The sequence below is a fragment of the Ambystoma mexicanum genome, chromosome 4q (assembly GCF_040938575.1).
Source record: "Ambystoma mexicanum isolate Mex_15411 chromosome 4q, UKY_AmexF1_1, whole genome shotgun sequence".
In the NCBI taxonomy this organism is placed as follows: Eukaryota; Metazoa; Chordata; class Amphibia; order Caudata; family Ambystomatidae; genus Ambystoma; species Ambystoma mexicanum.
The window spans coordinates 1,143,184,154-1,143,198,440 of record NC_090928.1 but is presented as its reverse complement, the minus strand read 5'-3'; the positions used below and the strand labels follow the sequence as shown (position 1 = coordinate 1,143,198,440).

At 47.4% G+C, this 14,287-nt stretch overlaps 1 protein-coding gene across 6 annotated transcripts in view; it reads right to left on the bottom strand.

The window, feature by feature from the left end:
• Nucleotides 1-14,042, bottom strand: part of LOC138468255 (uncharacterized) — a 733,586-nt gene extending 719,544 nt beyond the window's left edge. For 2 of the 6 annotated variants that reach the window (XM_069608730.1, XM_069608729.1), the window contains exon 1: nt 13,405-13,990. In XM_069608730.1, the coding sequence (XP_069464831.1) occupies nt 13,405-13,473 (69 nt within the window). In that variant the 5' untranslated portion in view covers nt 13,474-13,990. Of the gene's footprint in view, nt 1-13,404 lie in introns of all 6 variants that reach the window. The other 4 variants (XM_069608732.1, XM_069608731.1, XM_069608734.1 and 1 more) reach the window with 4 other exon arrangements.
• Between the last annotated feature and the right edge of the window lie 245 nt (nt 14,043-14,287).

Genomic DNA, 14,287 nt, shown 5'->3' with positions numbered 1-14,287 from the left:
GGCAAGTAAGTAGGAAGACACAGGAGACATCCACCAACCTACACTCTCACAGGCTGCTTCACTCCAATTGACACTGATTAAATTTACAGGGCCACTCACACCAAAACATTCCACCAGGCATACATTCCAACAGGCATTCGCTCAAGCAGGCATTCATGCAGGACCAAGGCAGGGGAGACAACACATATCCCTCCTCAACAGAAACCAAGATAAGGGTAGGGAAAGAAGCACAGGGTAATATGAACAAAGTATAAACCCAACAACACTCTGGTCACCTCCTCTCCAAACTCCAATCCAAATCCCACCCACTCCATTCCGAAGAACAAGGAGACACGCTCCCACCTACCTCGTCCCTTCAGCGACCTAAAAGGAAGCCAAGCAACCATACAAAACACAAAGTCTGTCGCAGCCCTAAGAGCAGACAAACAATAGAACCAGCCCTAACACTCAGCATACCACCATGTCACACAATCCCAAAACAGCACCCGCATTCATCCTGCTGCCAACAACTAAGGGGCACTAAAACACAGCACTCCCTTCATCTTCTACTATTCTAATACAGAAATAATTATCAAGGTTCAAAAAGGCACAGAGCACAGGCACCCACTGCCACGCACAAAAAGGCAGAGAGGACCACCCCCTATGGTACAAGTGTCCAACTCCCCAAAGGCATGGGCAAGATTCCCTCTCAGGCGCTGTGTCCAACACCAACATTTGCACCGATAAAAACTAGTGCTGGGTTCTAAACCCCAATATTTGTGGCGTGGGTGGCAGAACACCCCTTAAACCTTGCGTCAGGTTCCAAACCCCAATATTTGTGGCACGGATGGCAGTACACCTCTGACAACTATGTTATCATTCCATTAGGGCTCCACTCACACCCAGAAACATTCTTACAAACTGAAACTGGATCAATGCGTCAGAGAACACAGTAATTGAAACTGAAAAAACGTCCAAGCCCATATCTTTAGGTTCACCTTTGCCATGTGGAAGACAAAACGTGAGTGCAAGATACATCACTGTAAATTAATGCATTGCTGTCACATCAAATTATCAGAAAAACCATGCTAAATGCTTTGTGCAATTGTTCTAAATAGAGACCATGTCAAATATACCGAGAAACAGCTAGCATCATACCCACTAAACATGGTCATACCCACTTCAACCACAATCAAGTGAAACAGAACCGCCAAACTTAAAACAGGAAGGACCGAAGTCAAATCACAGGGCTCAGATCACGACAGTAACCAAGTCAGTATTCTCAGTTATAGACTGAAAGATCCCTGAAGAACAAGAGGAAGTTAATTTCTTCATCGAAATGACATTCAGAGCCCTCACAAAAAAGTTGCCATAGTTCCTAAAAAAACGCCCATCCAGCGACGCAAGACCATATATGCCACAGTACCTTATAATCCTTCAAACAGAGCCAGTTTTAACAATCACAGAGTTGCTTTGCTTTGCTTTTCCTTTCTCTCCAACAGCGCCAAATGAATATCCTCCTGAAAGCACCAATCTCTGTGTGGTACGAGCCGCTGTGCAGACATGCAGCAAGGTACTTTCCTCTGATCCTCCAGGGGAACACTCGCAGGAAATTCAAGCCGACACTTGGGAAGGCAACCGCAGCAACAACAAAAAACGTATAGAACTCTCGCCTTACTTCGGCATGCCCCCACGTAATCTTGAATCATCATTATTATAATGGAGCTTTCGCAGGGTACAGAGCTCCATGGCTGCTCCAACGGACCTCGAACTGATCTTCAGCAGTCGCGAAGCTCACAACATTGCACAACAGACCCCCTTGAAGTGCCTCTAACTGCACAGTACTTCTCTGGTAAGCGGCATGCATCCTCTACTTTCCTTATTATCTTGTGGGATCTGGTACTTCATGATATATGCCATGAACTTATTGATGGTACGTGGAGAGAACCAAGTCCAAGGCACTAGATAGCCTCACTACAGATGTAGCACTACAAGTCTCCATTGACCTGTTCCTTGCAGGAATGATTCTTCAAGGCTTGATCTGTATCAATCCCCTCAACGGCCAAATGCTGTAAGGTGGCCCTACTGGGAAGTGCTGCCCTAGTGGCCAAAACTGTAAAATGGCCCCAGTGAAAGTGCTGTTTCTGTGGCCAAAAACTGTAAAGTGGCCCCAGTGAAAGTGCTGTTCCTGTGGCCAAAAACTGTAAGGTGGCCCCAGTTGGAAGTGCTGTTCCATTGGTGAAAACTGTAAGGTGGCCCCACTGGGAAGTGCTGTCCCACTGGCTAAAATTCTTCAAGGCGGCCCATTGGGAATGGTTGTCCAACTGTTTAATCTCTCCCAGGCTGGGATTGCCAGCCGCCTCCAGTGGCCAAATACTGCAAGGTGGCCTACTGGTAACTGGTGCTCTAAACGTTAGTAGCAGTTAACGTCCACCCCCCAGGTGCCTCCTTCCTGCCATGCAACCGCTGTTGGACTATGCGACAGGAGTCAGCTCACCTCTGGGGGATAGGGGCCGGTGGATGTCCCCTCCTGTGGTCGCAACAGCTTCCTTCCTTGCTTTTAGGCACTGCTCACTCTGGACAGCTGCAGGTTCCTGGCCCTTCCCTCAAGCCAGCTCGTCGCCAGTGTAGCGGGTGAAACCAAAGTCTGATACTGCAGATAAAGGAGGTGAACTTCTTTACTAAGTTCCAGTGACAAGGTATATACATCAAGTAGGTCCATGGGTAAGTAACAGGAAGGTACACAGGAGACATCCGCCAGCCTCTACTCTCACAGGCAGCTTCACTCCAATGGACATTCATGGGACTTGGTGCTCTCACACCACAACATTCCACCAGGCATTCTCTCAAGCAAGCATTCAGGCAGGACCAAGGCAGGGAACACAAAACAACAGATATTTATGAACAAAGACGTTTACAGTTGGCCACGTTTAGAAAGTCATTGGAACTAGGTTAGGTCTACTTTGTTCCTTATAATACAAGCTCTGCTGCACCCCCCCACTCCCTGTCGAAAACAAATGCACATGTGTCCTCAATTTGAAAACCATACCTTAATAACTTTCTGTGGCAGTCTGTATTTTATTTTAAAACAAATTAAATCGGACTGCTAAACAATCAGCGGCAACGTGCTCGCTTTGGAAGCAAGATGACATAGAGCAACACAGGTTCGATCCCCGGGTCCACGCCTAGAAACCTCTGGTTATTAAGCGGGTTATAAATAACCTATCATATAACAAACCAAAAATAAAAAACTATTTCTAAATCGAAACACAGAGGACAGTGGTAATTTTCTATTTTTATTTCATAGAGTGGAGATGTCAATGCTCTGTATGAAGCAAACTCGCTGCTTTTGTACGTAGTAGTCACTAACGTGTTAAATCGAAATAAAAAGGAAAGGGACTATGGGCCTCATTACGAGTCTGCCGGTACGGAAACAACGGTGGTCGTAAACCCGCCACCACTGTTGTTTCTGGACTGGCAGATTACGAGTCCTGCAGGCGGGAGGTGTCATTCCCACCCGGTCTGTCCTGGCGGGAGTAACGCCACCCGCCTGCAGGCGCAAATGGAAACACCGGCTCCGTCATAGACAGAACCAGCGTTTCCATGTCCCCATCCCCTTGGAGTCCTATGGGCACTTACAGAATTCCGCCTCCGGAATTCCTGGGTCATAATGTCCCAGTGATTCCGGGAATTACAGAGGCGGAATGGTAATACGGGTCCGGCGGTAGCCTGCCGGTTTTTCCAGCACAGTTACCGCCAGACTCGTAATGAGGCCCTATAAGTACAAGAAGGCTCAGAAACCATCTCAGTGCTTATTTTTGTTTAAGTTGAGGATAGCTCACGCATTAAGCACTTGCCTCCGAAATGGGACTAGCCTGCAATTCGCAAGATCGAACCTTAGCCAGCCAGAACTACGGCTTTTTATGATATGATATGGCATTTGTAACGCGCCTATACACAAGTGTTTCAAGGCGCGACGAGGCAGGGGGGGGGGGGAACAAGGGGAAGACAGACAACGATCCTACTAGGCCAGGTGACATTCAGACCGCGCAAGTGCAGGGGAAGGGGGAAGGGGAAAAGTGCAAGGGGAAGGAGGAAGTGCAGTACAAGTAAGTAGAATAAGTAAATAAATAGGGCCAGCTGGTGGCAAGTGCAAGGTAAGTGCAGACAAGTGCTGGGAAAAGGGGGGCTGTAGGGATACAGAGAACAGTCCCTCAGTGCAGGGGTTGCCAGGGAGGCAGTGCAAGAGGAGAGTGGCTGGGACCAGGACCGAGGTCGGTGAGAGTGGCCCAGTTGCAGATTCGGTGCAGATTCATGTCGAGACTTTAGCAGGGGAGAGGGAGAGAGAAAGCAGAAGCAAAGAGGAAGGTTTTGAGGTGCTTCCGGAACCGGAGATGGTTCTCCTCAAGTTTCAGGGAGGCAGGAAGGCTGTTCCAGAGGGAGGACCCTGCCACGGCGAGAGATCGACCCCCGACTCGTTGCTTCGAGAAGCGGCTGACCCTGAGGGAGTTGGAGATGGATGAGCGAAGGGCTCGGGAAGGAAGATATTTAGGAAGAGCGAGTTGAAGGTATTTAGGCCCCAGGCCCCAGAAGGCCTTGTGGACAATGCAGAGGGTTTTGAACTTAATCCTTGCAACCACTGGGAGCCAGTGTAGAGATTTCAGTCCTGGAGAGATACGGTCCCTGGGCTTGAGGCCAAGGACAAGTCTCGCAGTTCTGTTCTGGATGAGTTGCAGGGGGCGGAGAGTGGAGGCAGGCAGATTAAGATAGAGGCTGTTACAGTAGTCCAGCTTCGAGAGAACCAGGGCTCGGGAGACAGTGAGCTTCTGGGGGAAGGAGAGGAAGGGAAGAATACCTCTGAGGAGGTGCAGCTGGTAGTGTGACTTCTTAGAGACGTCAGATATATGAGGGGAGAAGGAGAGTGTGGAGTCGAAGATGACCCCGAGGTTTTTTGCCTTGCAGGTAGGAGCAGGAGGAGGGCCAAGCGAGGATGGCCAGAGAGCTACAGGGAAGGAGGAAGTGGGTGTGCCGATGAGTAGAATCTCAGTCTTACTAGCATTAAGGCAGAGGTCATTGGCGGCACACCATTCCTGGATGGCAGACAGACAGTCAGAGATGAGGGAAGGAAAGGAGGAGGCCGAGGGTAGCCTGAAAATGAGCTGGGTGTCGTCCGCATAGCACTGAAAGTAGGGGCAGAGAGCGGCGATGCGGTGGGCAAGGTGTGCCAGATACTGGTTGAACAGCCAGGGAGAGAGATTAGATCCCTGGGGAACACCACAGGTGGAGAAAAAGATGTCAGAGAGGAAGGACCCAAGTTGGACCTGGGAGGGTCGATTTGAAAGGAAAGAGGTCAGCCATGCCAGAGCCTGACCAGTGATACCCAGGCCATCACGGAGACGGTTGAGCAGGATGGCATGGTTGACAGTGTCAAAGGCAGAAGAGAGATCGAGCAGAATGAGAACACACGGAGTGTTGGAGTCGAGGTTCAAGAGCAGGTCCTCACGGATGTTCAGGAGAGCAGTTTCCGTGCTTCTGGCCGCTGTGAAGCCAGATTGATGGTCATGGAGACTACCAACAGTTTCGGCATGGAGGTTAAGCTGGGAGATGGACAGTTTCTCCAGGAGCTTGCCCAGGAAGGGAGTGATGGAGATTGGGCGATAGTTAGCCGGGCAGGAGGGGTCGGAGGAGGGTTTCTTAAGAAGAGGGTGCACAAGGGAGTGCTTGAGGGGGGAAGGGAAGATTCCAGAGGCGAAGGAGTGGTTGCAAAAGTCAGCCAGGGCAGGAGCCAGGGAGTCGATGTGGTCCTTGATAGTTTTGGAGGAACAGGGGTGAACCTGTTTAGACGAGACTTTCATAGATCGGACTTGTCTGGAAACCTCGTCAGCAGAAAAAAGTGGAAAGGCAGAGAAGGAGGGAGGAGGGGTGGCTGCAGAAGGGCCAGAGGAAGAGTCGGGAAGAGAGGGAGGGAGGTGATAGGAGGAGAGTGAGGACAGGATGTCCTGAGTTTTTGAGATGAAGTGAGAGGCCAGTGCAGTGCAGAGGGCCTGGGAGGGGACAGGAGAGGTAGAGACTGCAGCAGGGTTGGCAAGCTCCTTGCAGATTTTAAAGAGTTCAGCCGAGTTGTTGGATGCCGCAGCGATGCGGGCTTGGATAAGGGCTCTCTTTTTGGTGAGAACGGAGAGACGGTATTGCCTTTGGAGCAGGCGGCAGGCCAGTTTATCGGAGGATGAACATGAAGCACGCCATTTCCTCTCAGCCACCCTGCACTTGCGTTTTAGGGTGACGAGATCCGAGTCATACCAGGAGTTACATTTGGCTTTGGGCTTCAGGCGGATTCTCATGACAGGGGCAAGGATATCAAGAGTATCAGATATAGCAGAGTGGAGCATGGAGAGGGCTGTGTCAGGGTGGGAGTCAGCCGAAGGGGGAGGGAGGGGGCGAGAAGGTGGCAGCGAAAGCCTCAACTGACACGCGTTTCATGGGTCGGATGACCGAGAAGGTGAGTGGCAATGATGAGGGTGGCTTGATAGGAGAAAGTGATCACTCCAGGAGAGAGGAGTGGAGAGAGGGACAGAGAGGGGAAGGTCAGAAGAAATCAGAGCATCAAGAGTGTGCCCTGCAGAATGAGTAGGCCCAGACGGGAGAATAGAAAGTGAGAGAGAGTCGCAGAGGTCACGAAAGAGTCCAGTGGGGGGACAGGAGGCATCAAGGTGGATGTTGAAGTCTCCAAGAAAGAGGAGTTGAGTGGTTGAGGACAAGAGTGAGGAGGAGAGGTCAGCCCACTCAGAGAGGAAGGAGGAAATTTGACCAGGTGGCCGATAGATAGTAGCCACAGTAAGAGAATGGCTAGGAGAGAGAGAGAGTCGGCACTTCCGAAGTCCAATAGTCAATTACAGCAGAACTCATGGTACTTTCACTGCATACCCAACCTTCTTTATTTGTAACCTGGAATTAACAGAATATTGTGAGAAGATAGGTAGCCAGATTAATAACAAATGTATATACGCAGAAACGCAAGGTAGATAAAACTTATAGAAGCTTGCTGCAGTAGAAAACATGACATGGATAAAGTTATCATTTTGTAAAGATGGATGCTGACCCACAATCATAGTAAGCAAAGAGCTCAAAAGGAAAGAGACCAGAGTTGCAGTGCTGACAGAGGCTGGAAATACAAATTGGTTTATGAACAAAGAATAGCTGCTGGACAGAGATCAAGGATGCCACAGCAAGAAGCTACTGAAGGGTACAAAAAGGAATTAGTTACCAAGAATAAGCAATGTACACAGGATATATTTCTCTAAAATTAAAGTAAATGAACAAACATTTCCAAGTGACAAGTATTGACCATAAAAAGATGCAGAAAAGCCTATGTAAGACGTAGCAACCAAGTCTCCAGAGGCCGAAGAGGGTTATGACACCTGAAATAACCGAATCAAATAGCACTAAATAAAAGGCAAAATTGACAAAAATCGTGGTCTCTTCACAGGTGATGCAGGACCAAAACAACAAGGCCTATTCATAAGCCCTGGCCGAAGAGAACGATGTACCTGCACTCCCTTAAAGTTCCTGAGAAGAGAAAATCCAGCAAGGTCAAAACAAAGGAAAAGCCTTGGCTGAAAACTTGGCTGAGCGATGGTAGACTAAATGGGGCAACTGGACAGTGGTCCGACGTTCTCTGCACCCTAGTTTTGTTTTGCTTACATGCTGCTAGGGAGCAGAGTGTCCAAGGTTGGTAGAGTGTGCCAACCTATCATTAAGGCCTATGTGACAATGAGCATACAATTTTGCATATTCCAATTCGCTGTTATGCTGCTATAATCTGTACTATACTCAGTTAGAGGTTTGCTCTCCAGACAAGGGGCAGCCAATAAAGTCACTAACACTTATATGTTCTATAAGTAGACATGATCCCACAACCAATCCCCGAACCCAATAGCAAATTCTACGTAGGATGACATCAAAGCTTAAGTACATTGGGGTATAAAGCCTTTGTGTACCTGTAATGTAACGGAGTGCATGAACTACAATTTGCTGTTCGTCAGGTTGCCCTATTTTATTGATGTCAGTAGTACTTTGTCATATTCTTTGAGTTTGTTCGGTTATTGGGTCCAAGATTGTTTATTACGGTAATCCCATTCTGCACCTAGATATGTCCAAAAAGTGCTAGTGCACAATGTCAGTTATGAGGAATATTGAATAAACTGCTTGATAACCATGTTGAGATTGTCAATGCTGTCCCCGCTTTATTTTGAGGATAATAAAGCTGGCTTTTGCCTTGGACTTTGTCCATTTCTGTTATTGAGCCCAGTTTGATCTGGCTCCAGAACCTCTGTGTAATTTGGGACTTTCCAGGCCGTCTTAAGACAACAGCCATGTCGAGTATGACTATAACTTTAAAGTGTTTGTTCCCAGTTTCTTGCTTAGGCTGGAGCACCGCACCCAAGAGTGCCTCGCAACACACTAACGTTACAGGAATGTAGAAAACCAGAGTTGTGACTTGCATAAAATAAGCCCCACAGAGCTTCCCTAGCCTCAATGCACATTGAAAAGAAAAATCCCTCACAAAATAGGCAGTTTGCCTACCCAAAAAAATACAAAATGCATATTCAAGGTAGCTGTCAAATGCCAGAAATGCAAAGATTACCTTAACAAACTGAACACTGAGGTGGGTGTCACCATAGTACTACAGACAGAGTATTGGAGCAAGGGGTAAAAAAATATCAAGTTGCAACCTACTAGCCAGACCTGAAAAGTCACTCGCCTTCAATTCTCCACCTGCACACTCGTTCTTAGTTGCCAAGAGAGTCAATTATTACTCGCCAACGGCTAGCGGCAAGTCCAAATGTTAAGGCCCGCTTGGAGGATGCAATCCGAAATATTCCCGAGAAGAGGCCCTCCTTTGCAAATCATGAGACTGTATTGTAGCTTCTACTGTTGTATATATCTGAGAATGATAAGAGTCTGAGGTTTCTGGCAAGACAATCCCTGCATATAGTTCCAAAGTTCAGTTACTAAACCATTGTAAAATTACAATTTTCCCCAGGTAGTGCTCTCTATGTTTGGGGACCTCCATCAGTGAAGTTGGGCTAGAAGAGGAGGGTATGGCCCAAGTGCAAAGCCAGAAGCTGTGGGTGGATCCCACCTTGGGTCTCACCTACCCGTCCAGTGCACCCCCTACCTGACCCAACTTTGTTGTGAGGTGTTCATAAATGGCAACGCATTATTCCCCTTAGCCGCCAGCCTTCCTGAGGCCTTGTACGTTAGTTGTAACTGAAGACTAGATTGTGTGTGCGCGTGCTGCCCCTGTGGCATTCCACAAATGAATGGGTTTTACAGTGGCTTGCTGGTAGGCATTGGGTCTACCAGCCATAATGAAAGTATGTATGTGCAACCTGCAGTCAGTGGCCTGGCTGTCTGACTCACTTCGCACTTTATCCTTTCAGGATAGATGAATTGAGCACCATCGAACAGTAAATTCATACCTAATATTCTAGCCCATAGATGCTGGAGGAATCCTGCCATGAAGCGCTATACAAAGGAGCAAACTATAAAATAGTTTGGTGGCCTTTTCATGGCACATAACCGAATGGACTTGTCATGGCTAAGCACTGGTTGGACAGTCCACTGCTCGTGATCTAAGCGGCATCCTGAGGCACAGAATTCAAAAACTGATGGTGGTTCCCATTGCAGACATGTAGTCTTTAATACATGTTTTCCTCATGTTCGCTTTCTGGCACATTATCCAGAGGCAATGTCCTGCTTCTGAAAATTGTAATAGTAACTTCTTTTATTACTCAATTTATTTAACTTTAAAAAGTATGACGGGCTGAGTCGAAACTTGCATAAAAATATCATAGTTGATTACTCAATTAAGGCTTCCAGTTTAACGTTTTTACTGATTTCTACACATAAATCAATCTGCTTTCTGTATGGTTCTCTGTGATGTCACTCATACATCACAGGCCAATCGCATTGCAGATTGGCAGCATGGAGAGTGTAAAAGTTGCATAAAAATAGCATTAAAGTTATTCAATTTGAGGACAGCATATATCTTAAGGCAGCAGCAGTCACAGGTGCAACAGTTTGTTGTAATGGAAAAAAATTGAGCTAGCATTTCTTTCCTATATGGCTGCACGTGTGCTTTAATAAATGCATTTTTATTATAATAAATGCAGAAAAATACTAGTTGCAAATTATCTTTCAATATAACAAAAAATAAATGTGGATAAATACAGAAAGAAAGGCCAAAACATAAATATGGATAATTATAGACGGAAATGGCAGAAAATTAAATAGCATAAAACCGTAAGCCTCATTTATAAAACATGGCAGCCTGCAATGTCTGTATATCCAAAAGGTTGCCAGCAAGGACAGACTTCACCAGGATAGTCCCAACACGTGAACACAATCCACTGCAGTCCGCCGTATAAATGCCTGGAAATAATGTTATTAAAGGCGGGTTGCCCCATTGGCTGACCTGTAATAACAACATGACTCATATGTGCTCCGCAATACATGTTTACGCTTCATTAGTGACATCACAATGCCTGCTGCAGCCAGCAAAGTTCATATTCATATCTGTCACTGCAACAGTTAGGTAAAGCCATTACAAGTTTTTCAAATTCCTGGCTTGTCACAGTTTTCTGTGACACTTTACAGCGATTAACTGCTAAGGCGCTGTTTATGGTAAATGTTTAATTTGTGCACTGCTGAAATTTAATCAGTGTGAGCAAGCTGTGTTATTGCACACCTTAAAGTACAAAATGAAAACTTTTAATGCATTTTATTTTTTTTAAAAATCTGCTAAACATTCAAAGCTACATATTGGCTTTTAAAAAATCCAAAACAAATTCTACATTGATTGTGTGGATCAGCAAATAGAAGATCTCTTACATTAAGCAAAAGAGAGGTATTAAAAAGGGAATGACAATATGAGTGGGCACTTAAGTAATAAACGACACCTTACCATATGTACAAGAATATTGCAGGTCGCCTCCGCGTTCTGTGACCTTCTAAAAGAACTCTGCCATCTGCCTCATTCCTCTATTTGGTCACAGAACTCCTCGGTGACTTGCAATATCCTTATAAATTACAGTAAGTGGTACTTTATCCCAGATATTATATTGGATAATTTTCAAAAGTCATACATTCCAGGTCTAATGATTTATCGTCGCCGGTTGCAAAGGCTTGAAGCAATGGGGCTCATTCAACCAAACCAATCAAATCATGTACTTTAATGTCACACCCTTGGTCTCCTCTGGTGTCATGAACCGGCCTCTCTTCTCCGCACACATCGGCTGAGGGAGTCACCAGGACAATCAGCTCTGTGCCGGGGCGCCATTTTTATTCAGGATGCACCAATGATATTTGCTGCCATCTGATTGGTCAAGGGTCGCCAACTATTTGGCCAATGCGCAGTAGCTTTTTGGGAAGTACTAGACACGTTCTCTCTACGAGCATCATTTGGAGATCACGAAACCCAAAGCGTGCCAGAGCAGCAGAAACGCTGTATAAAACGGTCCGCCCGATAGAAACGGACCCCGGGGGGACAGCTTTGAACTGCTGACTGTAAAGAGGCAGGGCAGTGACAAGCAGCAAACGCTGCCCCGCCCCTGCATGGTTTCTGAGGAAGGTATTTGCCTTCACAATGGGGGGGGGGGGGCAATGGAGTCACTGCCAAGGTGAAAAGGATATTTGTAAAAGTCCAGTTGCTTAACTTCTTGCTGTCCAAACAGTGAGTTTACTCTACAAAGGAGACGCCCACCTACATTTTTCAACAGAGAAGTTCTCAGCTTTATTTTAGAAGACGTAACATATGTCGTGGAGGGATTTTTGTGCTTAGGCGAGAGAGTACACGGGCCAGAGTGTGCATTTTGCAGCGGACAGAACACTGGGAGCAACACAAAACAAATAGTGGCTGTAGTTTCCCCTCAGTACACGTGGGAAGGAGCATAAAGGGACCTCTGCGGAATTATAATGACGTGCTACAAAAGTGGCGTCTGGCGCCCGTCGGCAATGGCAACATTGCCTTCCGCCGAGCTCCTGCTATCGTATACCATGTCGCCAGCCCTCAGGCTGGAAACTTGCAGGCAGAATGAAGGAAGCCTTCGTGTTCAGGCTGCCCCCACCGAGGCCTCTCGCTGGCGCCCTCTAGCGGGGGTTCCCACGCGCGCAGTGGATGAGGAAATGGAAAGCGTCACTGTGCGTGTGAAGTGGCGATGCCTCGCTCTCCAGCAAGGCCGCAGGCCTGCGCAGTGGCCGCCTGTGACTAGGCACCCGCATGGTATAAAATGACCGACAGTGGATGTCCAGTGGGCGAATGGGGCCAGTCAGTTAAGGATTCCGATCACGTTTATTCCAACTTTATAATTAAAATGCAGTGGAGTGAGATATCAAGGCGCCCTGGATAATGCAGCCAATCAGAAGCACGCTATTCTCGCCCCCACAAAGTTAACAAATGTATAATTTCCATAGCACCGTGGTGGAAGCAAGGGCAACAGATACCGCTGTGGCGTTTACAAGTCACTAATGCGAGTTGAAGGGCTAGCACAAAACAGATTACTGTGCAACAAGGTCCAGCACAAACCATTACCTTGTAACAACCATCATAAGGGCATTTACCTCCGAACGGTTGGCAACACTTGTCACCACACAGGTAATGCCAATAGAAAAGTATTGTTTTGTACAAAGTAGCCAGTGTGCCCAGTGCCATAACTAATATGGGCCGCTTTGCCCCCACAATAGGCAATACACAACTTCTTCTCCAGGCCAAGCCCCAAACCTCATGGCCAGTGTTTCGCTATTGGCAAGGCGACAGCAGTCGGCTAACACACGGGGAGGCTACATTCAGAAATCATAAAGGCACTATGTAGACACTTAACACACTACTTGCAGAATTATGTGCAAGTGATAATACTGGAATTTATTTAGTCAAACAATCCGCATTTATTTGCTCTAAAAAAAAAAACAAAGAATATATCTGTGTACATAAGACAAAAAATACTTTAGCACCTATGCAAGTAACATACAGTCCTCCTTCGGTGTAAACGTTCATGCAAAACGGCCAGTCACTAGTGCCCTCAATGTGATCCGGCCAAAAGCGTGCAAATTATCCTGTTCACACGTCTGCAGATACAACGTATAACAGCCCCCAAGTTAAGGGCAACGCGAGTTCAAGGAATGACACCCCGTTCTAAGTGTGCTTTCAACGAGACTGGCCTACCTCTTTATAAATCCAGCCATGTTTAACGAGTATCCATCTAAATATACTTTCAGGTGAGGTATTTCTTCTTAGGAGCTCTGTCCCAAGGGGGGGGGGAGTGGGGGGGCAGTAAACACAGCTCCACCGCCCCATGTGGGCTGCAGCCAGCTGCCACAAGGGTTGTGCATTACAACTCACAAAGTGCAAACGTGAGCACCGCTTACCTTCAATTTGAAAGGCTGGATTTCACTTAAACTCTGGTTCCGTAGCTTCTTGGTTAGGGTCTTCAGCATTGTATTAATCCAAAGGCTGTGAAAGGATTAAACGCGCGCACACACACACGCGCGTACACACACACACATGCACAAACAATAAAGCAAATCTGTTGAGTCGTGGGGGCAGGGCGTTAAGAAAGTAGGGCAGTTTCCAAGTGCATAAGCTGCTACCGAAGCTTTTATAAATGTAGCAAACCAACCAAGCGTTCCTCTTTTCAAGTTTCTTCAAAGCATATGAAAACTTCTATGCGTCCTCTTAAAAAAAAAAAAACACCAGAAACAGATCAGTTTGCAGGGTACTGCAACGAAAAGGCGAACATATGGTTTGGAATGGCACAGTCCCTTTAGAGAGAGACCCCAGCCCCCTGCTCAGTTCATGATAACTTGCTATGATGCCATCGCTTCTGCCAGCAGCAGCCGCAGCAGCCACCCCCTGCCTCCCTCTCCTCCTCATCCACGCCACCACACTCACTCTCGCACACATGCATGCACACTGCCGCTCTGTTCCTCGCCCTGTCTTCCAGCAATGTGAAACTTGCAGCAAACAGCACACCCAGCCGCGCCTCCCATTGGCTGGGCCCGGGGACTGTGTCAACAGCAGGGGGCGGGCTTTGCATTTAAAGGGAAACCGGTGCTGTGAAACGCAGGGCTGCTCGGCCTCGAGATAAACCGGTGGCGGCAGGAGAGGCTCGGGGCGTGCCTCGCAGACCTCGGGCAGCTGCTTCTCGAGGGCCCGGCGTGATGCCCCACGGCACAGCATCCCAGCAAGAGGGAGGGAGGCACGCCGCACTATTTCAGGTGTTTGGAAAACGTTTTGTAACGTGGTAAGCGC